At 37.7% G+C, this 25619-nt stretch overlaps 3 protein-coding genes and 2 long non-coding RNA genes across 10 annotated transcripts in view; 3 read left to right on the top strand and 2 right to left on the bottom strand.

Moving 5' to 3' along the window:
• LOC127511302 (uncharacterized) overlaps nucleotides 1-13898 on the bottom strand; it is a 34618-nt gene extending 20720 nt beyond the window's left edge. The window contains exons 1-2 of the long non-coding RNA XR_007929984.1: nucleotides 13279-13898; nucleotides 10830-10920 (exon numbers count right to left, since the gene is read on the bottom strand). This is a non-coding gene — a long non-coding RNA (uncharacterized LOC127511302). The remainder of the gene's footprint in view (nucleotides 1-10829; nucleotides 10921-13278) is intronic.
• The window catches only part of LOC127511152 (gastrula zinc finger protein XlCGF8.2DB-like), a 227952-nt gene that overhangs the window by 40441 nt on the left and 161892 nt on the right, over nucleotides 1-25619 (top strand). For 2 of the 6 annotated variants that reach the window (XM_051891781.1, XM_051891780.1), the window contains exon 2: nucleotides 12844-12978. The exons of 2 other annotated variants lie outside the window; for them this stretch is intronic. In XM_051891781.1, coding sequence (XP_051747741.1) covers nucleotides 12909-12978 — 70 coding nt within the window. In that variant the 5' untranslated portion in view covers nucleotides 12844-12908. Of the gene's footprint in view, nucleotides 1-10459; nucleotides 10603-10932; nucleotides 12309-12843; nucleotides 12979-25619 lie in introns of those variants that run through there. 2 more of the 6 variants (XM_051891779.1, XM_051891787.1) reach the window with 2 other exon arrangements.
• The window catches only part of LOC127511102 (uncharacterized), a 91472-nt gene that overhangs the window by 29177 nt on the left and 36676 nt on the right, over nucleotides 1-25619 (top strand). The window lies entirely within an intron of this gene.
• LOC127511101 (uncharacterized) overlaps nucleotides 1-25619 on the top strand; it is a 34207-nt gene that overhangs the window by 1180 nt on the left and 7408 nt on the right. The window lies entirely within an intron of this gene.
• LOC127511290 (uncharacterized) lies at nucleotides 16141-20650 on the bottom strand. Its single transcript, XR_007929972.1, has 3 exons — nucleotides 19581-20650; nucleotides 18130-18285; nucleotides 16141-17176 (listed from the first exon to the last, which is right to left on the bottom strand). It is a non-coding gene; the product is annotated as an uncharacterized LOC127511290 (long non-coding RNA).

Genomic DNA, 25619 nt, shown 5'->3' with positions numbered 1-25619 from the left:
AATGTACTAAAAACATATTTAAATCAGTTCATGTGAGTACAGTGGTCAATATTAATATTATAAAGTGACGAGAATATTTGGTGTGCCAAAAAAAACTAAATAACTTTTTAACAATAGCTAGTGATGGCTGATTTCAAAACATGACACTTCGGAGCGTTATGAATCTTTTGTGTCGAATCAGAGGTTCAGAGTGCCAAAGTCACATGATTACAGCAGTTTGGGCGGTTTGACACGCGATCATCCGAATCATGATTCAACACAAAATATTCATAACACTCTGAAGCTTCATGAAGCAGTGTTTTGAAATCGGCCATCATAATAGAAGTTAACATTTTGTTTTTTTTGGTGCACCAAAAATATTCTAGTCGCTTTATACATATTAATATTGAACCACTGTACTCATATGAACTTATTTTAATATGTTTTAGTACATTAATGGATCTTGAGAGAGAAATGTCATTGCTCCCTATGCAGGCCTCACGGAGCCATCGGATTTCAACAAAAATATCTTAATTTGCGTTCTGAAGATGAACAAAGGTCTTACGGTTGTGGAACGACAGTAATAAATGACATTGTTTTCATTTTTGGGTGAACTAACCCTTTAATGTTAACAGATACAACTCTTGATTTTAATAATGTATTTGTAAATGCTGAAATTAACATTAACAAAGATTATTAAATACTGTATAAATGCAGTTCATTATTAGTTCATGTTAACTAATGTTATCTAATGAACCTTAAAGTAAAGTGTTACCAGAATATCTGATACATGTGATGTAAGTCATGAACGATGTTAGACGTTTTTCCATCTTTAATGTGACTTTGCAATAAACACAATTTTAGAAAACAACTAACATAATTTTGAGGAGAATTAATTTAAACACACAACTTAGTGGTGTGCTGTTGGTTTTTTTACTTTTCAAAAATGTGCTGTGGTAAGAAAAAGGCTGGGAAACACTGCCAGAGACAGTGCGCTACCTGCACAATCTAGCTCTGTAAAAGACAAGGTCCAGTGTGTCAGACTTGCACTGGGATTATCAAACAATATCGGATATTTACCCCTACACTCACCCTGAGGACACGGCAAAAGGCCCCCAGAATTGATACTTTATATAAAGTAATATGTATTGCAGTATTTAATGTTGATTAATAAATGTACAGTCATTAAAATATGTATAATTTTGCAGATAATTTTTTTCTGAAAACAAGACAATCATTTTTACTTGACTAGAAAATGTTTCTTGATTTAAGAATTTTTAGATATTTGGACTATAAACTAGACAAAAACTCTAAGACAAGCATTTTTGCAGTGCAATATTCATCAGGCTTCTTTTCATGTTCTTTAGAAAAGTTTAATCTTGGCAGTTTTGTGCAGAAGACCAAGCAAGGTTTTATTACTATGTCTTTTTCAGAGCTAGATTGTGCAAGTAGCGCACTGTCTATGGCAGTGTTTCCCAACATTTTTCTTGCCACAGCAGTTTTGATCCCACGGTACACCACTAAGCACTAAATAACTAAATTGCACAAGCATGCATTGCTTCAAATGGCACATTAAAACTGGATACTATATTAAAAGTAGTTGTCTCATTTAAGGTTAAACTTAAGCTTAAGTCAGGTAGGAACAAAATAAGGTCATTTAAGTAGAACAAATTTAAATATAAAATAAACACTGTGCAGTCAGAGTTGGTATTGTGGCTTTACATATGATCAGACACTTGCATGTGTCATTATAATATTAACATTTTATGAAAATCAATCTCAGATGGAATTTTTGACCTGTGATAGAAAGATTTAATTATGTTTTCATCAACGTACAGGTTTTAAAGTTTATTGTAGCTATTTCCGGTAACAGTGATAGATAGCCAAGCCTAAGAACCAGCTTGGGAATCAAAGTCTTTTTATAAATTAAATGTTATGAAAATGTTTTAACGGTATTGGTGATTTATTGGTAAGACTGCAGAGCTCTCATTAAGATCTAAATTGAAGAGCTAATTAGAAGTGATGGTGCTTAAATTGGCTATATTCTCTGTGTCTGTTTGGTGCAGCTGTGCATTAAGACAGTTGCTGTGTTCAAAATCGCCCCTATACCCTCATTCACTATTCCCTACATTAGTCCACTAATATAGTCCACTTGAAGGAGTGAATGAGAAAGAGTGAGGGAATTCAGTGCGCCGGAAGGGCTGTCGCTTTTGCATAGTTTGTGCGATTTTGGACACAGCCAGTGTTTTTCGTGATGTGGTAATGATCAGCTGGCAGGTTCCTTATCACACACACCTGATCCTCTGATTCATGAGAAGCAGGACCGCTCGCACCCTGGATGTTTCTGGATATATCTATCATAAACACTTCTGTCATCTCTCAGTGATATTTCATCTCATTCACTCATTCAATCATCTTAAAGTCTGTAATATGCACAGTATTACAAACCCATTAGTAGTAGTGTTGCTGTTGCTAGTTTCATATTTTTTCCTGCATACTATAGATTATTGCAAATACTGATAGTTAACTCATTTCTAAGTTACAACATAGCTTATGTCTTAGATTAATCATTTTAATTGGTCAGGATTAGTTATAACATGTGCTTGAATGCGGGATGTAATGCCATGAGATTAATACATGCTATATATTTTTAAAACATATTAAATTCACAACAATATTATGTATCTCACAACTTTATATCCTGCATTGAAGCATATATTGGGAGTTTTCGTTTTGTCATTTTACTGATATCGCACAGAGTTCTCACTTCTTTTGTATACTGTTTTTATAAACTGATGTACAAACAATTATTTCCTTTTCCATTAACCAGGTGGAAAAAAGCCAGAAGAAGACAAATAGACTTTTGCCAGTCTGCTGTTAACAACAATCAAAAAATGTCAAGAGAAAGCACAAGAAGCAAAAACATGGGAAAAGACCACAGCGATGGAAAGGGCTCAAGTGTTGCACATAATATAAAGAACAACTGGAGCATAAAAATAGCTGATGGAAGCAATGAAAACCTGCCCATGTTTAAACTCAACCTGGAAGAAACATGGCAGAACAGAGATGGATTCTGCAGAAGAAGCACGTTTGGGAAGAACGTCACAAAACAGAACAAGACCATCATGATGATCGGAGCCACAGGTGCAGGAAAAACCACCCTAATAAACAGCATGATCAACTACATTCTGGGAGTGGAATGGAAAGACGACTTCCGGTTTGTGCTGATAGATGAAGGGAAGCAGAAATCCCAGGCTGAAAGTCAGACTTCAGAGATCACGGCATATCAGATCAATCACATGGATGGTTTCAAGATTCCACATTCTCTGACCATAGTGGACACACCAGGCTTCGGTGATACCAGAGGAATCTCACATGACCAGAAGATCACAAAGCAGATTCAGGAGTTCTTCTCTAATCCAGGAGGGATCGACAGCATTGATGCCGTGTGTTTTGTAGTACAGGCTTCACTTGCCCGTCTGACGCACACACAGAAATACATCTTTGACTCCATTCTTTCCATATTTGGGAAGGACATTGCTGAAAACATCCTTGTGCTGGTCACCTTTGCAGATGGGAAAACACCTCCTGTTCTCGAGGCCATCAAAGTCTCTGAGGTGTCCTGTGCTACCAATGAGTCTGGAGAGCCTCTTCACTTCAAGTTCAACAACTCTGCTGTGTTTGCCATCAATAAATCTGCAGAGGATGAGGACTCTGACTGTGACAACTTTGACCAAATGTTCTGGAAGATGGGATTTTCCAGCATGAGAAAATTCTTCACATCCCTTAACACGATGGAAACCAAGAGCTTGACTCTGACACGGGAGGTCCTACAAGAGCGACAGCAGCTGGAAGTGCTTGTGGAACGTCTCCAGCCTCAAATCAATGCTGGTCTGACAAAACTGGATGAAATCAGGAAGACAAAAGCAGCTCTGGAGCAGCACAAGGCTGAGATGGATGCAAACAAGATTTTGAATATGAAGTAGAAGTAACTGTCCCAGACAAAATCGAAAACAAAACTGGTTACTACCTATCCAACTGCCAGCAGTGTCACTTCACATGTCATAAAACATGCGGAATTGCAAATGACAGTGAAAGATATGCGTGCTGGGCCATGACAGATGGAAAGTGTAGGGTCTGTCCTGGAAAGTGTGCTTGGGATGTGCACTTCAATCAGAAATACAGATGGGATTACGTCACAGAAAAGAGAAAGCAAACCTATCAGGATTTAAAAAAGCGATTTGAGGATGCACATGGACAGGTCATGTCAAAAGAAAAGATCTTTGAAGAACTTGAAAATGAGCTCGAGGAAGTCCAGGATATTGTGACTGGACTAATTGAAGAATCTCAAAATTCTTTGGAGCGACTGCAGGAAATCGCCCTCAAGCCCAATCCTCTGTCCACCCCTGACTACATCGATCTGATGATTGAGTCTGAGAAACAAGAAGCCAAGCCTGGATTTAAAGATCGCATTCAGTCTTTGATGGACGTCAGGAAGAAGGCAGAGATCATCAGTAAAGTTTCCACAGGAGAAGTGCTTCCGGAGGACTGGAAAACATACAAACCTGCAACAAGAAAACAATCATCCTATAATCCAAAAGTCTTTTTCAGTAATGCTATAAATTATGTTAAAGAAAAAGCACGCACTGTATTTGAGTAAAACTTTGACCTTTTATCTGCTCTTACCACAGCTATAAACAAGTACATTTGGTTTTGTGCTAAGATGCTCTGCATGCATTTTTATTATACTTAAAAATACTTGAGCTTAAAAATGGTCTTCATCTTCATTCTTTGTATGATGTATGATACATAACTGCATGATTCTGCCAAACAGCCTGTTACATGAAAAAAGTGAAAATCATCTAAAACTGATTTATATTATATTGAATGAACTGAATATGTAATGTATCACAAATGAGCAGATTGTATCATAATGTTGTTTTGGGATGATGTAATTTATACTAGTCATTAATTTTGCATGAATAAAAAAAAGCAAGCAAGTTAAGAATCTAAGCATTGTGTGTTGCCAATAAATGCATTTAAAATGTAAAATTTTACTTTTGGTGTTCCTTTTTTGTTAAAAAGTCAGGACATTTCTCATACTTTAACTTAGTGAAATGATACAAAAGGAAATCATTACAAAAATACAGTCCTTCATTTTCTCAGATTTGCTCTTTTTCTAAGTTCACTTTACTCTCAGAATGAAACTCTCCGAATGTTTAAGATTTGGCCCAGAGAGAAATAGTTTTGTACTTCTGTGGTCTTTGATATTGTTGCACATCTCTGCCAAAGTCACAATGTAAAATGAGGTTTTGGTAAAAAAAAAAAAAAAAAAAAAAAAAAAGAAAAGAAAGAAAGAAGGGGGATTGTGACAGAAAAAATAAAACTTGTTTATTTTCTGTGGCGAACAGTTGTTATTCTTATTGTTGTCCTGTAGATGGCAGTAGTGCCAAATATTCAAGTAGCAAATACCTGACGGTAGAACAAAGAAGTAGGAAAATACAAGGGAAAAACAACAACAAGCTACACTTTCATATTTTCAAACAATAAATTACTGTTCATAGACAGGGATAATGACACCATTTTAACATAACTAAATTAACATTTATAATGGATTTTTGATAAATAACATAAAAGCTTCCTCAACCCAGAACTGTCCTTATTGGATTAGACAGCTCAGAGTTTATTATGAGTATAGTGTCCTATACTGACATTTATTATTATTATTATTATTATACTATTATATAATTCATTAATACAGGTTTATGTTAATGATTCTACATGATTTTCATCTGACCGTCAGTTTCACTCCAAATTCACATCATACATATGAGACATACATACTCATAGCATCAATATTGATTCAGTCCAGGGCCTCTTGTGCTTCACCGGGGCCTGCCCTTTTTGACTTGCCACCCAAGAAACAGCAACATTCAAGAAATTAGAAGTAAATGAACTAAATTAACTCTCCTACAATGTAAATACTAAACCATGCCTTTCTATTTTTTTTTTTCATATATGAAATCAGTCTACATAATTAAAATGAACCAAAATTAAACAAACACAAACACACTCTACGAACAGTGACATCCCTCTGAGATTGCTCTTTAAAAGTGTCTCAATGTTGAACACTAAGTGTCATAGCAGTGGGGCTGTTTGCATGGCTAGCTGACCACCACACATTTTTTGGCACATGAACGCCTGAGCCTGGGTAAATTTCGAGCTGCCTGCAAACAATTGCTGATAAATCTCTCTGTTACCTTATCACCAAAGATTGGATTCAATCTTTTAGTCAGCTTGTTTTCTTTCAATTAGGACAGGTTTTGTATTCATTTTTTAAACTAACTGATTGTAGGCCTCATTGATCTGAGCCTCACTGATTTGAGGATAAAAGAAAGCCTGTAATACTCAAAATAGTTTGTTTGTGTACATGAACGTGTGTCCACACATGCAGAGGTCCATCAACACTGACTCAACATTGGTTCAATGATTACATGCTATCTGGGCTATGATCAAACTCTAAATAGCAATACTGGAGATGCGTCCTTCGATAGGGTGTGAAGATCGCACATTTTTCACACACATTTTGTGACTTCATAATGACTTGTCCAGTGGATTTCCATCAGTCCCTTGAGAGAGATACGGGCAACTGTACCTCTGAGAGACAAAATGCCTGACAAGTCAAAGAATCTTTTGGCACAAGATTCACTTTGAATTACATGTATGATTGAGAGGTGAAGCTGGTGTTTATAGTAGTTTTCATCTGAATTTTTCTATTTCACCCCCATTTCCTTTAATAATTCTATTTTGCACTAGGTGCACAAAATAGTTCCTCTAAGGACCTTTTGGACAAAAATGTCCACATTGAAACCCATTAAAATTGCATTTTTTAATCCCACTGCCATTTAACTATAAAATGATGCAATGATGCAGAATGGCAGGGCTTCAAAATTTACATTTTTACAATTTTTTTTACCAGATGGAGCCATTTTCTCAGGTTTGGCCTATAAAGCAAATACTCGCATTATTCCTGTTTTCTGCTTCTGCATATTATAGAGCCAATTGGATAAATTATGCAACTATAATTGTGTGTGTGTGTTGGTATGGATGTCAGAGTGTGAGTTGTATGTGTGTTATAAAAAAAAGTATGTGTGTGTGTGTGTTTGTAATTTTTGAGCTAGAAAAACTCTACTGTAAATCACAAATCCAACCACTGTGTGTACCAGTGGAGTTTTGCTGGCATCTAATGGGGAAAATCTGGTACTGCGCCCAAACAAAATCTTACTGAAAGCTCATTTTTTGAGATATCAACCTCAAATTTTCAATTCAATTCACATTTATTTGTATAGCGCTTTTCACGATACATATTGTTTCAAAGCAGCTTTACAGAGAAAGCATATCAACATTACAATTTGGAGACTGCAGTTAGCTAATAATGTAATAATTTAGGCGATTAACACACAATCACTGTTAGCAATGTAATTGGAGGTAGAAGCAAAGAGCTCCTGGAAAAATGAATTACATATTAACAATAATTAGGATTTATAGAATGTGAATGTGCGTGTTGATCCAGATGTTGCATCTTCTGAAGTCATCGCAGGAGTTGGCGCCGTCTCTTCCAAAGTTTTAGTCATCTGAGGTCTTCTTAAGAGGCTGGATCCAAACTGAAACTGATGTACTCTCTAGTCACCTCGGGACGGGCGTCCCGAGGTAAAACAGAAAAGCAAATGGAGAATAATTAGCATAGCTGCTGTTCATAACATTAAGCAAAGATAGTCATGTGCAATTGATCTGATATGAGATGGATTATGTGAATGCTTGGCTAAAGAGATGCGTCTTTAATCTAGATTTAAACTGGGTGAGCGAGTCTGAGCCCCGAACATTATCAGGAAGGCTATTCCAGAGTTTCGGAGCCAAATGTGAAAACGCTCTCCCTTCTTTAATGGACTTAGCTATCCTAGGTACAACCAGAAGTCCAGAGTTTTGTGATCTTAAAGAGCGTGAAGGATTGTAGGGCGATAAAAGGTCGGTTAAGTACACAGGAGCTAAACCATTTAGAGCCTTATAGGTCATTAGCAGTACTTTATAATCGATACGGAACTTAATAGGTAACCAGTGTAGAGATGATAAAATTGGTGTTATATGATCATATTTTCTTGACCTGGTAAGAACTCTAGCAGCTGCATTTTGTACCAATTGTAGCTTGTTTATTGAGGATGCAGGGCAACCAGCTAGTAATGCATTACAGTAATCTAGTCTAGACGTCATGAAAGCATGAACTAACTTTTCTGCATCAGAAACAGATAACATATTCCGTATCTTAGCAATGTTTCTGAGGTGGAAGAAGGCTGTTTTTGTAACATATGAAATATGATTTTCAAAGGACAAGTTGCTGTCTAATATAACACCCAGGTCTTTAACTGTCGAGGATGGAGTAACAGTACATCCTTCTAAATGCAAATTGTAGTCTGAGAGATTCTGTGTACAGGTTTTTGGCCCAATAAGTAATACTTCAGTCTTATCTGAATTTAATAGAAGAAAATTACTAGTCATCCAATGTTTTACTTCTTTAACACACTCTGTCAGATTGGATAATTTAGAGTTTTCATCTGGTTGTGTTGAAATATATAATTGAGTATCATCGGCATAGCAGTGGAAACTAATTCCATGTCTTCTTATAATATTACCAAGTGGCAGCATGTATATTGAAAATAGCAGAGGGCCTAAGACAGATCCTTGAGGCACTCCATAATTTACTATTGTTATCTTAGATTTTTCCCCGTTTAAATAAACAAAATTGTGACGGTCTGATAGATACGACCTAAACCACCGTAATGCCTGTCCCTGGATACCAATGTAATTCTGTAGTCGATCTAGGAGTATTTTATGATCTATAGTGTCGAACGCAGCACTGAGATCAAGTAACACTAGTATTGAGATACAGCCTTGGTCAGAAGCTAGAAGTAAGTCATTTGTAATTTTAACGAGCGCAGTTTCTGTGCTATGATGAGACCTGAATCCTGACTGAAATTTTTCATAGATAGCATTTTTTTGCAGGAAGGAGCACAATTGGACCGACACCACTTTTTCTAATATTTTCGATATAAATGGAAGATTTGAAATGGGTCTGTAATTTGCCAATACATTTGGATCTAATTGTGGTTTCTTAATGAGAGGCTTAATAACTGCTAACTTGAACGGTCTTGGAACGTGACCTAGAGATAAAGACGAGTTAATAATATTGAGAAGAGGCTCTTCTGCTACAGGTAACAATTCTTTCAGTAGTTTAGTGGGTATTGGATCTAATAAACATGTTGTTGGTTTAGACGCTGTGATAAGTTTATTTAGCTCTTCCTGTCCTATAGTTGTAAAGCACTGCAACTGTTCTTGAGGGACGATAATTGAGGCTGAATCATAAAACTCTGTCAAGGGTTGTACATTTACAACCGTATTTCTGATGCTTTCGATTTTTTCAGTAAAGAAATTCATAAAGTCATCGCTACTAAACTGTAATGAAATGTTTTGTTCTGGTGATGTCTGTTTATTTGTTAATCTAGCCACTGTACTAAATAAGAACCTTGGATTGTTTTGGTTATTTTCTATGAGTTTGCGGAGATGCTCGGCCCTGGCTGCTTTTAGAGTCTTTCTATAACGGGACGAGCTGTCTTTCCACGCGATTCTAAAGACCTCTAAACGAGTTTGTCTCCATTTGCGTTCTAGATTACGAGTTTCTCTTTTGATAGCGTGAGTAATATTGTTGTACCATGGTACAGTATTTTTCTCTCTAACCTTTTTTAATCTCATCGGTGCAACAGTATCTAATGTACTAGTGAAAGTGGTGCACATACTGCTAGTAATTTTCTCAAGATCATTTGTGTGTTTGGGTACAATGAGCAGGTGAGACAGATCAGGCAGTTTATTTGTGAATTTATCTTTAGTTGTCGGGAGAATTGTTCTACCTAGTCGATATCGTGGCGCAATTTGACAAATATCAGCAGTATGCAGTACGCATGTTACAAGGTAATGATCAGTGATATCATCACTTTGCGGTATAATTTCTATATCAGTAGGATTGATTCCATGTGATATAATTAAATCTAGTGTATGATTAAGACGGTGAGTGGGTCCAGTGATGTTTTGTTTGACCCCAAACGAGTTTAGTAAATCTGTAAACGCAGCCCCTAACGCATCATTTGTATTATCTACATGAATGTTAAAATCTCCAACAATCAGCGCTTTATCGACGTTGACCAATAGGTCTGAGAGAAAGTCTGCAAACTCTTTTAGCAAATCAACATAAGGCCCTGGAGGTCTATAAACAGTAGCCAAAGCAAGAGATAGTAGCGACTTTTTATTTATATCTGAGAGTGTAACGTCTAGCACGTGAATTTCAAATGAGTTAAACCTGTAGTTTGTTTTCTGGGTAACGTTAAGAATCTCTCTATAGATTGTTGCAACGCCACCGCCACGGCCAACCGGACGGCATTTATTTTTATAACAGTAGCCAGGTGGACAAGACTCATTAAGACCGAAATAATCATTTGGTTTAAGCCATGTTTCAGTAAGGCAAATTACATCAAGACTATTATCTGTGACCTTTTTTATTTATGATAACTGCCTTAGGTGTCAGCGATCTAATATTTAGTAGCACTAGCTTTAGAAATTGTTTTTGTTCAGTAATTTTGCGAATTTCTGGTTTGACCACGATCAGATTTTTTCTAGATCCTTTATTTTTCATTGTTAAACCTCACTATTCGGGGAATAGACACAGTTTCTATAGACTGTACTACACTCACATTTCTATCAATTAAGTGGGTAGAACACAGACTGTGATTTGAGGTTTGACTTACTAGTCATACGGTGCGAAGCGTCTTGGTGATGTTTTCCGACAGAAGATCAGCTCCGATTTTGCTGGGGTGCAGGCCATCAGCACGGAAGAGCCTAGGTCGCTCCCAGAAAGATTCCAATTATTTATAAAGAGCAGCTTCTGTTCAGTACACCAAGACATTAACCATTCATTTAAAGCAAATAATCTACTGAACCTTTCATGTCCACGTCGGTACGTCGGAAGCGGTCCGGACACGATGATCCGATGTTTCCTCAGTGATCGTGTTTACTCGTATGATTTTCACGTTAAACACACATAACTCATATTCACATACAGGTTGGTCACAGTAATAATATATATATATATTTTTTTTTTTACTTTTTGTTGCGAATATATTAACTTATAACTATACGCAAAAAATTCTCTAAACATTTCTCATTCTTTTCACCATCAGTGAATAAAACATATAGGGGGTCTGATGGTTTTCTATGAGCAGAAAGGGAGGCATGACTCCTGCTGTAACTTTACCTGCAGGTGTCGCTGTTGGGCAGTGTTCCTTTAGAAATACGAGTGACTTGCGCTCTTTTTAATGTCATAATTTGTAATATTTGTGTTGTTTTATATGTAATATGGATTAATTTCTCATCCTATTTTTTTTGAGGAGGCACTGCCTCTCTTGCCTCCTCGGAGGAAACGCCCCTGATACACACATATATATATATAACGTTAGGCCAATTAGTTTTTCCACATGGCGAAAATCACATTAACGTTACGCAGCCCAACGACCATGTGCTCCGCGCATAAACACGCACTAACACACTTAGTAAAACTTTTAACTATTACATACATATGTTCTTAACATTCATACTCGTTTTCGAAATACTTTATAATCACTTTAGTGATCCGATACCTGAGGATAAACAGGGAGAATCAATCACAAGAGATGATGCGATGTTTCCTCAGTGATGGCATTTAATCGTATGAGCAAACTCTCGCGATCTCACCTGATAACTAAATTCCTTGAATATGTAAACCCTTTCACACTGTAATCCTGGTAAATTACCATAAAATTACCAGAACGATGTTTCCGGTAATTACACAAATGTGCTGTTCACACAAGCTGTTCCATATTTTTGCCAGTAAGATACCATTCACACATCTTTATTATAATGCCGGTAAACTCTGTGATGTCAGTGCTTTAGTTTAACTCTGTCCAATTTAAGGATTTATTTATTTATTCATTTATTTTTACTTCTTACTGACGAGCGTAAGAGGATAATTAACAGAATCTCCCATATTAGATTTGGTTCGAACTCTTTCTTTCTTTGGTAATTATTTTTTTGCATTTCACTGACCAACATGCGTTTAAATATGATATATGTTATATTATTTGAATGTCAATTTCTATGCACTTCTTGAACGGGACTTTTATTGTGGAGTGGAGATATGACATCACAAGGCTGCGCTGCGCTCCTGCATCTGCTGTGACTTCTGAAGAAAGGTTTGTTTTAAGCATTTAAAGTGTTTGAATCAATGCAAACTATTCAGGCAATTTTACAGTTACCTATATCGTGAATCAGTTTATCATAAACATGAATCCAGCTACTGATAAGAGAAACGGAGCTTCTCGAAACTCAAGAGTTTCACCTCAAACATTGATGACAACTGCTGGTCAAACAGTGTAAATGCAACGAGAACAACAAATGTGTGCAATGACAACTTTTTTACTAATAACCAGCTGCAAATATTTTGATGAAAGTATAATCTATTTAATATAATCTACAAATCAATAAGTGTAAAGCATAAGTGTCTAAATATGAACCCACTAGCCTATATATTTTGTGTTCTTTTATTAATTTGTAGTGCTGGTTTTGAGTGTTTTTATTCTAATCAGATCATTTAAGTCCATTAACTCTCAATCTGACTCTCTCACCAGTGCACTGAACTACTGAACTAGATCTGATTGAGACACACTCAGAGATTTAGATTGGATGTGTTTTTCTTTCTGTTAATTATTCTCATCTTAATCATGACAGAGTGTCCAAACACAGAAAAACTCCTGGTGAAGCGACTGAGATCCACGTGACACACTATTATAAAGATGGAGTTTATTAAAGAGGAGATTGAAGAAACATTCAGAGTGAAACATGAAGAAACTGAGGAACAAACAGGTTGGTTTCATTCTCAAAGCTGAACTCAGTCATTTGATCCTTATTAAAATGTCCAGCTCTACAGAAATGAATGATAATTTTGAAGAGTGTCGCAATTAAAGAGGTTTTATTTGACAAAATTATTTTACTTATTAATAAACTGTATTTATAAAATGAATTTATTTACAAATGTCATGTTTGTGATTTCATTTGTCATGTAGAACAGCTTCTGACCATTAAATCAAAACAGACTCACGATTTAATGACATTAATTACAGCTTTATTCATTCAGATAAAGAATTAACATGTTATTTGTTTTACCTTCCTTATTGTCAGCATTGGAAAATCCAACAGCCTTCCTTCATTTGACAGTGTGGTAGATTTTCCTCTACGCACCTGACTAAAGTTAAACCGGGTGTCCCAGACACCTATGAATTTATACTCGACTAAGCGTACCTTAATAAGGTCTTTCGTGCTCCACTAAACACTATCACTTGAGTGTGGAAGTCAGATTCTCTAGCGTCAAGTCCACTGCGCAGCAAAAACCAAACAGACTCCAGACTATGCCTTAGGGTAAGCTTTAATCACGGCCGGAGGACCTCGTATCAATCACAGAGAATCCCACCAGCAAGAGTTTATATAGGATAGGAGCATGGCAAAACATCCTACAACATGATTGGTTCTTCATATGTCAAACCCTTCTGTTACTAGATAAAGCAAGATCTGCCCAAATCATGTGTTTATTAGTTCCTTGGTTACTCAATATCATGGGGCTATTATATTTAGATAGTTGTCCAGCTGTCCCTAAGTTTCATTTCCCCTTTTGTTATATTCAGATATGATTCAGACACACACTGACTTAGGCCCAAGGTTTGAGGACACTTAGGTTTCAAAAGCATATAAATGTTAATCCTGCAAGGAAAAGGAATGTTAGTTAAATTCTATCTCAACAGACACAACGTTTTTAACGTCACATTAAGACAGCATGAACACAGTTGCAAAATATAGAAAAATTACTTAGTAATTTAAAAAGAACAAAGATACAATTGAGATAAACAATGTTTTAAGATTTTCAGGTATTCAGGTACAGAAACTGTTAATCAAATGTAAAATAACTGCACTTTATGAATAAAATATACATTACAAATAAGGCTGCATGATACTAGGATAATATGCAATATTGTTGAGTATTGCGATTACGATATTTCTTGCAATATCATTTCCCTAGAAAAAATGCTGTTTTTATTAGCGATTTAAAAAAAATTAATTATATATGTAATGATCATACTAAAATAAACAGGTAATAGAAATTCTTCTAATCTAATTAAATCTAATTCAGGCTAAAAAAAAAATTTTGTCAAGGTGCAAACATTTTGACTTTAAAACACTATGAATGACTGAAAACCTCGGCAGATATTCTGATTTCTGGTTTGCTGTTACCATAGACCTGCAAACACACACAAAAATGCATTACTCTCAAACATTACTTTTTTTATTCACATGTAACCCATGCAATCATCAAGAGCATCTTGAAACAAAATATTTCCTTGCCTATGTTTTTTTAAATATATATATATATATATATATATATATATATATATATATATAAATATTGTTAAACAACAACAAAAAAAATACTATTAAACATAAAGTGTACAAGCCTTAAAGGAACACTCCACTGTTTTTGAGAATAGGCTCATTTTCCAACTCCCCCTCTAGACCGTTAGCATCTCGCTCAAAAATGACCAACGAGTTTCGATATTTTTCCTATTTAAAACTTGACTCTTCTGTAGTTATATCGTGTACTAAGACCGACGGAAAATGAAATGTTGCGATTTTCTAGGCCGATATGGCTAGGAACTATACTGTCATTCCGGCGTAATAATCAAGGAACTTTGCTGTCGTACCATGGGTGCAGCAGGCGCAATGATATTAAGCAGCGTCTCTCACAAATGTCTCCATGGTTGCAAGGCACGCTCCCTGTGCAAGGAGGGGGTCACAGGCGCTGCGTAATATCATTGCACCTGCTGCACCCATGGTACGGCAGCAAAGTTCCTTGATTATTACGCCGGAATGACAGTATAGTTCCTAGTCATATTGGCCTAGAAAATCACAACTTTTCATTTTCCGTCGGTCTTAGTACACGATGTAACTACAGAAGAGTCAAGTTTTAAATAGGAAAAATATCGAAACTCTCTGGTCATTTTTGAGCGAGATGCTAACGGTCTAATCAGATTCAATGAACTATGCTAAGCTATGCTAAAAGTGGTACCGCCAGACACGGAGATCAGCTGAATGGATTCGAAAACGGTAAAACTCAACTGTTTAACTCTAGGGGAGTTGGAAAATAAGCCTGTTTTCAAAAAAAGTGGAGTGTTCCTTTAAATTTGTATGCCAGGAAAACTAGCATATTGACTTTGGTAGGTTTTAAACATGTGCGCTGGCATATCAACATTTCCTGATGTACTAAAAAGTCTCTGAAGGTGAACTTGTTGCAAGTATATAGAGATACTTCTTGACTAGTTTACTCAGGTGTGGGAAGTTGACCTGATGGAGTTGCCCCCAAGTGAGAGGGTCCATCTCACTGTCTATGGTGGGAGACACCAAGTAGCTGTTCAGTTCAGCCTCCACAGTGTGCGATGGTACCATAGATGACGGAGCTGGGGATGTCTTGAAGAAACTGCCCAGGGATTTTTTTTTTGCCCTTTTTTAGGATGACATCTGATAGACCCATGCCCTGGTGAACTTGATTACTTACACTGAAAAAATAAAAACCTTGGATCAACTTAAAAAAATTGAAGTAATCAATCACACGAAATATTTGACATTGACTCAAAGTAAATCATTTCATTCAGTTTAATCTGAAAAGTTTAAATCCATGCAACCACTTTTTAAAGGTTGATCAAACTAATTATTTTAGGTTGGAACAAACAATTTATTTTAAGTTAGAACAAACTAACAAAACTAATATGTATAGGTTAAAGTAAACTAATTATTTTAGGTTAGAACAAACTAATTATTTTAAGTTAAAACAAACTAATATTTATAGGTAATATTTATAGTAAATTAATTATTTTAGGTTGTCTCAAATAAAAAAAATAAATTAAAAAAAAGTTGTCATTATTTGAAATGTATAATAAATCAAATTTTAAAACAAAATACTTTTAAAACATTTTGATCAATGACTATCATAACACTTTTCTTTAGAACACATTTATATTTATTGTTCAATAAACTGACATTGAACATCTGTTACAAATGTATGAATATTAACAGTCTGCTTCACACAAAAATACAAATTTGTTACAAAATAATCAAATCATCACTTGATGACATCACATTAGTAGTAATATTAAATTAGGAAGGTTTGTCCTGACAGAACACATTTCACCATAAAACATCCTAAAATACAATTAAATGTTAAGACAGTATTGTATACCTGTTTATATACAAATGTATATGATGATGAACATTCTCTTTCAGCTGAAAACCAGAGACAAAACCTGGAACTGCTCCTCAGACAGTGAACAGTGGAACTCCTAAGACACTGTCAGAGTTTCTGATACAGAGCTGTAAGCTCTACATTTAAATACAACTAATTTATATGCAATATAGCAAGCTCCTGGCCCTCTCCATTGGTCTGAAAATCTAAACTCTTTCGTACAAATCTGTGCATACGCTGAGAACACTGCAATCAGTCTCTCCAGTTGTCCATAACACTTGGCCTACTTTGGCCTTTGAGGCTGGTAGCCATCGAACTTGGGCAGCCACATTTGTAAATGCTGCTGTGAAAATGCAGCCTTGTAAGTGCAACCTCTTACAAAAGGATCCAAAGTTTTGGCTGTAAATCACCATAAAATTCAACCACAAATGGAAAATAAATTCAAACAAGTCTGTGCAATTCAGCTCTGCCTACTCTGTGCTGTACAGCTGGGTGGTCAGTCTAGTGACTTTTGGGGTCATCTTTTTTTCCATCAAGCTCCATCAGGACCTTTTGCACAAATTCAAAGGTGAACTGCAGCCTTTTCAGATATTTTAGGTTAAGTGTGTATATGAGCCCAAAGACCATGGCAAAAGCGGTTGCAACCGAGGGCGACTGGTTCAGGACCTCTGTTCCTTCAATGACAATTTTAATGTCTTTTGGTGGATGGAGAGGATCCTCTTTCCCAGTGATAAAGATCGCCATGGTTGCCTGCTCCAGTTCTTCAACCTCATTTTCCTGCATAAAAAAGAAAGTGACAATAAGTACGTTATAGTTTCAGAAATCTCCCGATTTCATGTTAGATCATAATGTGCCACGCTCTTATACACTCTAAACTGAACTTGAATAGGCGTGTGACGAGTGAGAGCTGTGAGAGTGAAGCGAGGCCGGTGAGTAATTGATCAGCGCCAGCTGCGCGTCACACCGGTCTCGGATCTCTCACAGAGGAGTGAAGGGAGAATAAAAGGAGGAGTGACGACAGTGAAGGACGAGAGAGGACCAGGCCTGGATTTTACGTTGCATTTTAGTTACGTTTTGTTATGTGTGTGCACGGCAGTCATCCGTGAGGGGCTGCCGCTTTTACTTTCTGTTTGTTTGTTTATTTATTGATTAAAGTCTTTTAAATGTTCGCCGGTTCCCACCTCCTTCTTCCCATATCTATGAACTGTGTTACAAGGCGCAAATCAAACGAATCAAATGTTTGACAAGGGGTGTGACAAAATTAAAAGTGACGAGATCTCTCGTCTGGTTAAAAGATGTCTCATGAGATTCACGCAATTCAAATTTTTTCACATGCTGTTACGTGACACATCAAATTATCTCACACAGTAAATAAAACAAATGTATAACTGATAACGTGCACTCGCAGAGTGAATCAACTCCGCCCAGCTGATGCAACACCAGCGTACGCTGTGATATAAAAACTGGAATGCTATAGCTCTGTTTGAGACTTTGAGCTGCAGTTATAACTGAATTAAAATATATTACATTTATCATTGAGGTATAAAGGTGCCCCAATCACATTTAAAGAGGTTACTTCCCCAAAGACACAAAGAGGAGGCAAGACTAAATCATGGCTGCATGTGTGCTGCTGACCCGGCAAGAGTTGATTTACAAAAGTTGATCAATAGGAGAAACATATCAACTGTTCAGCCATGGATCCCACTGATACACAACTTATTCATAGATACCTCATCTAAAACCTGCAAGGTCCTGGTGGTCTTCTCTTTCACAACTCCTCCCTTGCTCCTGATGACCTCCAACAGTTTGGTGGAGTGCTTGTCCAACTGCACCAAGAACTTTGTCTCCAAGGGAACTGTTGTAATTCGCAAGAACTCGGCATTGATCTAAAAAGTAGAGCATACAGAAATAAGTTTAATAATAATAATAATAATTATAATATTTATAATTAATAATATAATATATATATATATATATATATATAATATTTATATTAATATAATTAATTATAATAATATAATAATTATTATTATTTTAATATAAATAATAAAAATATTAGAAGAAAAATACTTTAAAGTTGTCATTAATGGACCATAATTATTGCACAAATAGTATTTAGTACCAAAAGATCAATATTTTTTCAATAAATGTTATTTAACTAAAATATAGAACATTTATTTAATTGAAAAATAGATAGTATGGTCACATTTGAGAACCAATGAGTATAAGTGTGACCAATTAGTAAGGAATACCTGAGGGTTAAATACAAGAAAAACATTAACATTAATGTTAACAATGTTGCATCTCCATCACTGTCCATAATAAAATGATAATGTAAATGTGGTTGACGTAATAATCAATGCACACTATGCTGTACTGTTTACCAAAAATTGCTGTAAATACCTGTATAGTGAAGCTGATGTCTATTCAAATGTATTGACAGAACTGGCTTGTTTAGAACTATTCAGACAGAGCTCCATGAACCACGTGACCGCGCGCGCCGCCGCGAGATGAAAGCCTGTCGCAACTCTGTTTTTTAACATTAAGTGCGCCAAAACTGTATTTATTGTTTGAATTTCGTATTAAAACTTTTTTTTAAAAAAAAAAAAACTGTAAAAGCTTATACTTCATATCAAAAACGGGTTTGGCAATTTGGCGTGAGATTTACTTGGGCAGAGTGATGCGCGTGTCTCACGCCAAATGCGTGAGAGTTGGCAACCCTGACTGATATCTTCACTAACTAGCTTTAAAACAGAGCCCGCAGAGCTCTTAAAAGACAGTAATCTCGACAAATAAACATTTTGTAGGCTCTTCGCGCCACTGTTAACTATTAAAAACACTCAGCAGAACAAATGCATTTGAATTAACATTACCTGTAACGTTAATTAACTTACACGTGGTAACTTTAGCTAACGTCAATGCCCCCACAAAATGCATTTACAAATAATAGTCTGCATTTATTAGCCAGTTAACTAGCGACCTGTGATAGCATTACTCACCCACGACCAGAGGGCGGCTAACGTAACTTAACGTTATAGTTTGAATGAAGAATGCTAACGTTTCTAGTGCTATCTTATAATTTACATGCTATCAAGCGTGAGCGCTGAAATTACGGCCAGAGTAAAGGCCAGTCAGGTATACTTGGGAAAAAAACGTTAACGATAGACAAAATTTATCTTACCTGTATCAATGTTGCTCGTAGTTCTGTGTCGCAGCCTGGCTGGAGGGGTCTGGCGTCTGTTGAAGTGTACCGTCACGGCCGCCGCTCAACAGATCGTGTGTTGTGTTCTTCACAGACAGTTCAACTGTGACGGACGGTTTTTTTTTTTGAATCAGAGAGCGGGAACTCCAACTCAACAATGCGCATGTGCAAATCATGCTTAATCTAATAAAAATGCTCTGATCAAATTAATAAATTCAGTTTAATGTCCCGCTGCCAATTTATATTGTATCAATGTAAAAAAATGGATTCAACCATAAATATAAACTAAAATGTTTACTTTAAATGAAAAAAATAATAATTTTAAGCTATTTCAACGAGAAAATACACATTAAACGAACAACAGCAATGTTAGACTTTTTTCAGTGTAGGCTTTACTCCTAATATAGAGAAATAAATTAATTATTGTAATCAAATCTAGTTATAGTGCACTATTTTATCACTTATTATTGTCATATTAACATTTACCCTGGCTCTGATGTCTGACACCTCATCATTGCTGATTAATCTGGGGTCCATAAAGCAGGTCATGTCCAGAAGTTCTTGAGTTGCTGGGTTGTCATACTTGGTGTTCATGTAATCGTCATCTCTATGGACTTTGTTAAATCACTGTCTTCTTCCATGGCAGCAAGAACTGAGGTGTTTATCAAGTGAAGTACAGGTTTCACATACGAAACGCTTGCATAACTTTCACCTGACAGAGCATCTGTAAATTCTTGCATTGGCTGCAATGCCTGGTTTATAGACTCAAGTACATCTAGGTCCTGCCAAGATGGAACCAAATGTCTTGACTTTCTGTCTGCTGACATGGCCCGCTGCTGCTCCAAAACTCTCTGAATCATTTTCTGTCTCGATCCCCACCTTGTAGGGCATTCTGTCAGTGCTCTGGGAGGTTGTGCTCTTTTTGTGCTTCTTTCAGGGCCATCTTCTCCTTCCAGCTGTGGGAGAAATGTCCCTCGAACTTTTTGCAAAGACCAACAGCTTGAGTAATGCGCTCATCACCTTTAACAGCATTTTCTGAAAAGTGAAGAAAAAACAAAACAAGGACATACAGGGTGAAATAACATTGCAATATTATAATTCATTTTTATAACAGCATTTGATATAGAAAACAGTCGTGAACGGTAGCAAGTGAAAGAAAGTGAATGGTAAAGCTCATGTAGGGCTCAGTCGTACGACTGGACCACAGGTCAGTGGTGCTAGCGTAGAAGTCCACTTGGTGCAGCTCGGAGATCACTGTCTTCACACATGTGGTACATTTGTGGAATTGCGACTGGAATCTTCCTAATTTGCTGATTTGGTGCTCATGAAATCTTATTTGGAACTCTGGAAGTGTGGAAAGAATTTCAGTGTGGAAAGAGTTTCAAAAAAGGCAGTCTTAAAGTTACTTAGAGACACCCCTACTTCTGCCAACAGTGTGGAAAAACGTTTATCCGAAATGAAAGTTTTGAAGGCCACATGAGAGTTCACACTGGAGAGAAGCCTTTCACTTTTTTTTTCCTGAAGAGATTTGATTTCTTGAGATGATGAACAGATTGAAGTTAGGCTTTTAATCACAATTTCACATATAAACATTGATCAACCATTTTTGCTTGAAGTGAGAGAATGAACCTGCTCAAACGTGCTGTGTAACACAAGAATGAGCCTCAGTGGTTAGACTTTATTTTGTAGGACAAGCACTTACATTTACTTACAGTGTACTTACCTATGAAAGTACTGGGTAATATACAGTAACTACATAAGTTAAGGTTAGGTTTAGGGGTAGGTTCAGGTCTAGTACCTGGTTATTACCCAGTTATTGCAAGTACTATAATAAGTACATAGTATTTACACAGGGAACAAGACTGTAAAATAAAGTGCTACCATTATCTATGATAGTTCTGAGCTTAAAATTATTGTACAATTTTGTGACGCCTGCCTTTGCGTGCACATGAACTTTAATGACACCCCATTCTTAATCCGTGGGGTTTAATATGGAGTTCGCCCACCCTTTGCAGCTATAACAGCCTCAACTCCTCTGGGAAGGCTTTCCACAAGGTTTAGGAGTGTGTTTATGGGAATTTTTGACCATTCTTCTAGAAGCGCATTTGTGAGGTCAGGCCTGGCTCGCAGTCTCCGCTCTAATTCATCCCAAAGGTGTTCTGTCGGGTTGAGGTCAGGCAAGTCAAGTTCCTCCACACCAAACTCGCTCATCCATGTCTTTATGGACCTTGCTTTGTGCACTGGTGTGCAGTCATGTTGGAACAGGAAGGGGTCATCCACAATCTGTTCCCACAAATTTGGGAGCATGAAATTGTCCAAAATGTCTTGGTATGCTGAAGCATTAAGAGTTCTTCCACTGGAACTAAGGGGCCAAGCCCAACTCCTGAAAAACAACCCCACACTATAATCCCTCCTCCACCAATCTTTACACTTGGCACAATGCAGTCAGGCAAGTACTGTTCTCCTAGCAACCACCAAACCCAGACTCGTCCATCAGATTGCCAGACAGAGAAGTGTGATTGGTCACTCCAGAGAACACGTCTCCACTGCTCTAGAGTCCAGTGGCGCCGTGCTTTACACCACTGCATCCGACGCTTTGCATTGCACTTGGTGATGTAAGGCTTGGATGCAGCTGCTCGGCCATGGAAACCCATTCCATGAAGCTCTCTACGCACTGTTCTTAAGCTAATCTGAAGGCCACATGAAGTTTGGAGGTCTGTAGCTACTGACTCTGCAGAAAGTTGGCGACTTCTGCGCACTGTGCGCCTCAGCATCCGCTGACCCCGCTCTGTGATTTTTACGTGGCCTACCACTTCATGGCTGAGTTTCTGTTGTTCCCAATTGCTTCCACTTTGTTATGATACCACTAACAGCTGGACTTAACGAATGGACTTATTGCACAGGTGGCAACCTATCACGGTACCACGCTTGAATTCACTGAGCTCCTGAGAGCGACCCATTCTTTCACAAATGTTTGTAGAAGCAGTCTGCATGCCTAGCTGCTTGATTTTATACACCTGTGGCCATGGAAGTGATTGGAACACCTGAATTCAATGACTTTGAGGGGTGTCCTAATACATTTGGCAATATAGTGTATGTTCACCTTATCAGCAAAACTGCATAAATTTGATTTGTTGCTGTTTGCCTTTATTGAATCCTTTTATGCTTGCTTTATTGCATTAGAGGATTTTTAACCATTAAACTATTCAATAAAGATCTACATTTTTATCATTTAAGAATCCATGTTTCTTGAACTTTTCATGAGAAATCAATCCGGTAAAAAAAAAAAAAAAAAAATCCATTTGACACTAAACTGAAACCTTTGTTTCCTTTGTCCTATTACTACTTACATGAAAAGGTTTTAGTTGAAATTTAGGGAAAGCAGTATCAAAAGATACTAGTGATAGTAATGATATTTAGTAAAACATACTTTTGTTGACGTAAGACAGAAATAAAGTCTGGTATGTAGAAAATGAATATGGTAATGCACTTTCTGGAGTTGATTAATCATCCTCTGCTGATATTGTGTCAGATAAAGGAGACGTATAATATGTGTGCTGCTGGGGGAAGTCCAGTGTCAGGATCTTATAGTTGGTTGTTTGTAAGCCCTTTCATAAAAAGCCTCCCATTTACTGGAACAGGAAAGTGAAAGTGAAAAGCCTGTTAGTTAATCAGTTCATATAAAGCCTTGTATTTACAGGAAAAGTGAAAGCGAAACAATCTAAGATATAATATATTGATATTAATTCTTTCCCTACCATTGGCAAGAAGAAAACACAACCCTGCCTCTTTTTGATTTCACTTTAAAAACATGAACCATAACAAGTGGGTCAGGCACTATGTGCATATACTCTTAGCTGTATGTATATGTTTCTATCACAAAATTGAAATAAAACACAATCTTGTCTCATTTTGTTAAATGTCAGTTTTAATGAACAATAGAATCTATAATAAAAGTATAGTTATAAAGTCTAAAAAGCTTTTACTTTTACAAAAGGAAATAAAAACAAGCAAACACTTCAGTCAAATGCACAAAGTCAGTACCCTACAATTGTATGTATAAATATATAAAGTTGTGAAACTTCACTTTACCCTCAGCTAAAACTATATGCCCAGGAGCAAATTATAGATCAATGAGAGCAAAGATTGCCCATAAGATATACACAAGACGAATTATATCTCAAGTTTAACCACTACAGACATCAGACACACAGCCACTGACATCAAAGCCAGTGGCAAACGGTAGAAGGACTAGCCGAGGTAAGGCTGTTCTCGAATGGGTACATGAGCACTGAGCGCCCGGTGATCGCCTGGATCTCACAACGCCGAAGGCATCAGAACACATTTTAGATTTGAGCTTTAAACGACTACATTCTCACCTGAAAAATGCTTAAAACTACAGTTTGTGACACAATATTTTTAAAACTGCAGGTTTTCTCCTCCACTATTGACGCTTGCTGGTTGATGCTAGATGCATTCTGGGATACCTGGCTGTTTTAAGTCCACACAAGTCACTTCCTAATGCATCCTCGATAAAAGGGGCGGATCAAGAACACATTCGTCACACTGTCACCATCATGTGCTGTTTGTTTTGTTTTTCATTTATCGCACGTGTTACTTTTTTCTAAGTTCCCGCCACTCATCAGTCACCACGGACACTAACTCACCATCACAGCTGTTCATCATTAGTTCATCTTCTGCTCTGTGTATATCAGTTCCTGCTTGTTTTCAGTTCAGTACCCGGTCTCATACGTTTTATGTGTGTATTGCTACCTGTTCCTGAATTATTGTCATTAAACTTTAAATATTGGAATTACCTTTCATCTTCTTCGTCGGTTTGCCAGCGACCACACATTACAGAAGACCGGACCAATTATGGATTCGTTTTCGAAGCCATCATCTAGTGTCTGAAAAGCATCAATCCCCAGTCCAGAATACAGCCGGACCCAGAGCCCATTTCACCACCTGTGACCATGGAAGGATCACGTGAGCCCCCCGCAGATGAAGCTACCACACGCCGCGATGCGTCAGCCAGACCTCAAGGACAAGTGGACAGTGCGGACCCCCGCCCCAGAAGAGGAGCCCCCCAGCGTATCTGATCAGGGAGGTGAGCCTGTACCATCTGTGGCTGAGGGGATTCTGGTGGAGACACAAACAGAGGACTGGCTGATAGACTTCAGCGCAAAGGTATCGTTAACCACTCCACCCTGTTTCTCAACATTCATCGCTGCTTTCTAACAGCACAGAGACTGGCATGGACTATACTCTACATCCTAACCTTCCAGGTCTCCTTCTGCCTCCGTCGCCAACCTTCCCAGCCAGTCCTCCAGCCCCGCCTCTGCTACAGGTTTGCCGCCCTTCACCATCTTCGGTTTCGCCATGCTGGGATGTCGAGCCTCAGGTTGCATAACCTCCATCAGCGCCTGAGCGAGTGGATCCTGTGGCTCCACCTCCAGCCTCTGATCGCCTCCCTCCATCTCGGCCCGTCGACTTGGCAGCTCTGCCTTGGCTCCTCCCACCTCCGGCTCCACCAGAAACCCTCGGCCTTGTCCCACCACCTCCGCCACAGACTTGCAGATCTGCAGCGGGCTCCTCCCTTCCTTTGGACTCGCCTCAGTTTGCGCTCACACCAGCTTCGTCTCAGTCCTTGGGTGATCTGGCTCCTCCTCCGACAGTCGTCGCTGTGACATCGCCTAGGCCTCCGAGACTAGTTATCTACACAGTCCTATCTACACCTTGGTCCCTCCCTCCCTCGTCTCCACCATGGGCTGTCGTCACTGCCAGGCTCTGGGTCTGCACCATCGGCTGTCCACCACCAATGCCGCCAGGGGATCGTCGTTCTACCTTCACCACTCCACCAACACCATCACTTCGTCCACCTCCAGAACCCTGTACTGTCACACTGTCACCGTCATGTTCTGTTTGTTTTGGTTTTCATTCGTCACATGTTCCTTTGTTCTAAGTTCTCTCCACTCATCAGTCACCACGGACACTAACACCCTCACAGCTGTTCATCAT

This window comes from Ctenopharyngodon idella, chromosome 4 (genome assembly GCF_019924925.1).
Source record: "Ctenopharyngodon idella isolate HZGC_01 chromosome 4, HZGC01, whole genome shotgun sequence".
In the NCBI taxonomy this organism is placed as follows: Eukaryota; Metazoa; Chordata; class Actinopteri; order Cypriniformes; family Xenocyprididae; genus Ctenopharyngodon; species Ctenopharyngodon idella.
Note: the sequence above shows the minus strand (reverse complement) of the source record. Positions and strands in the feature narration are given on the sequence as shown.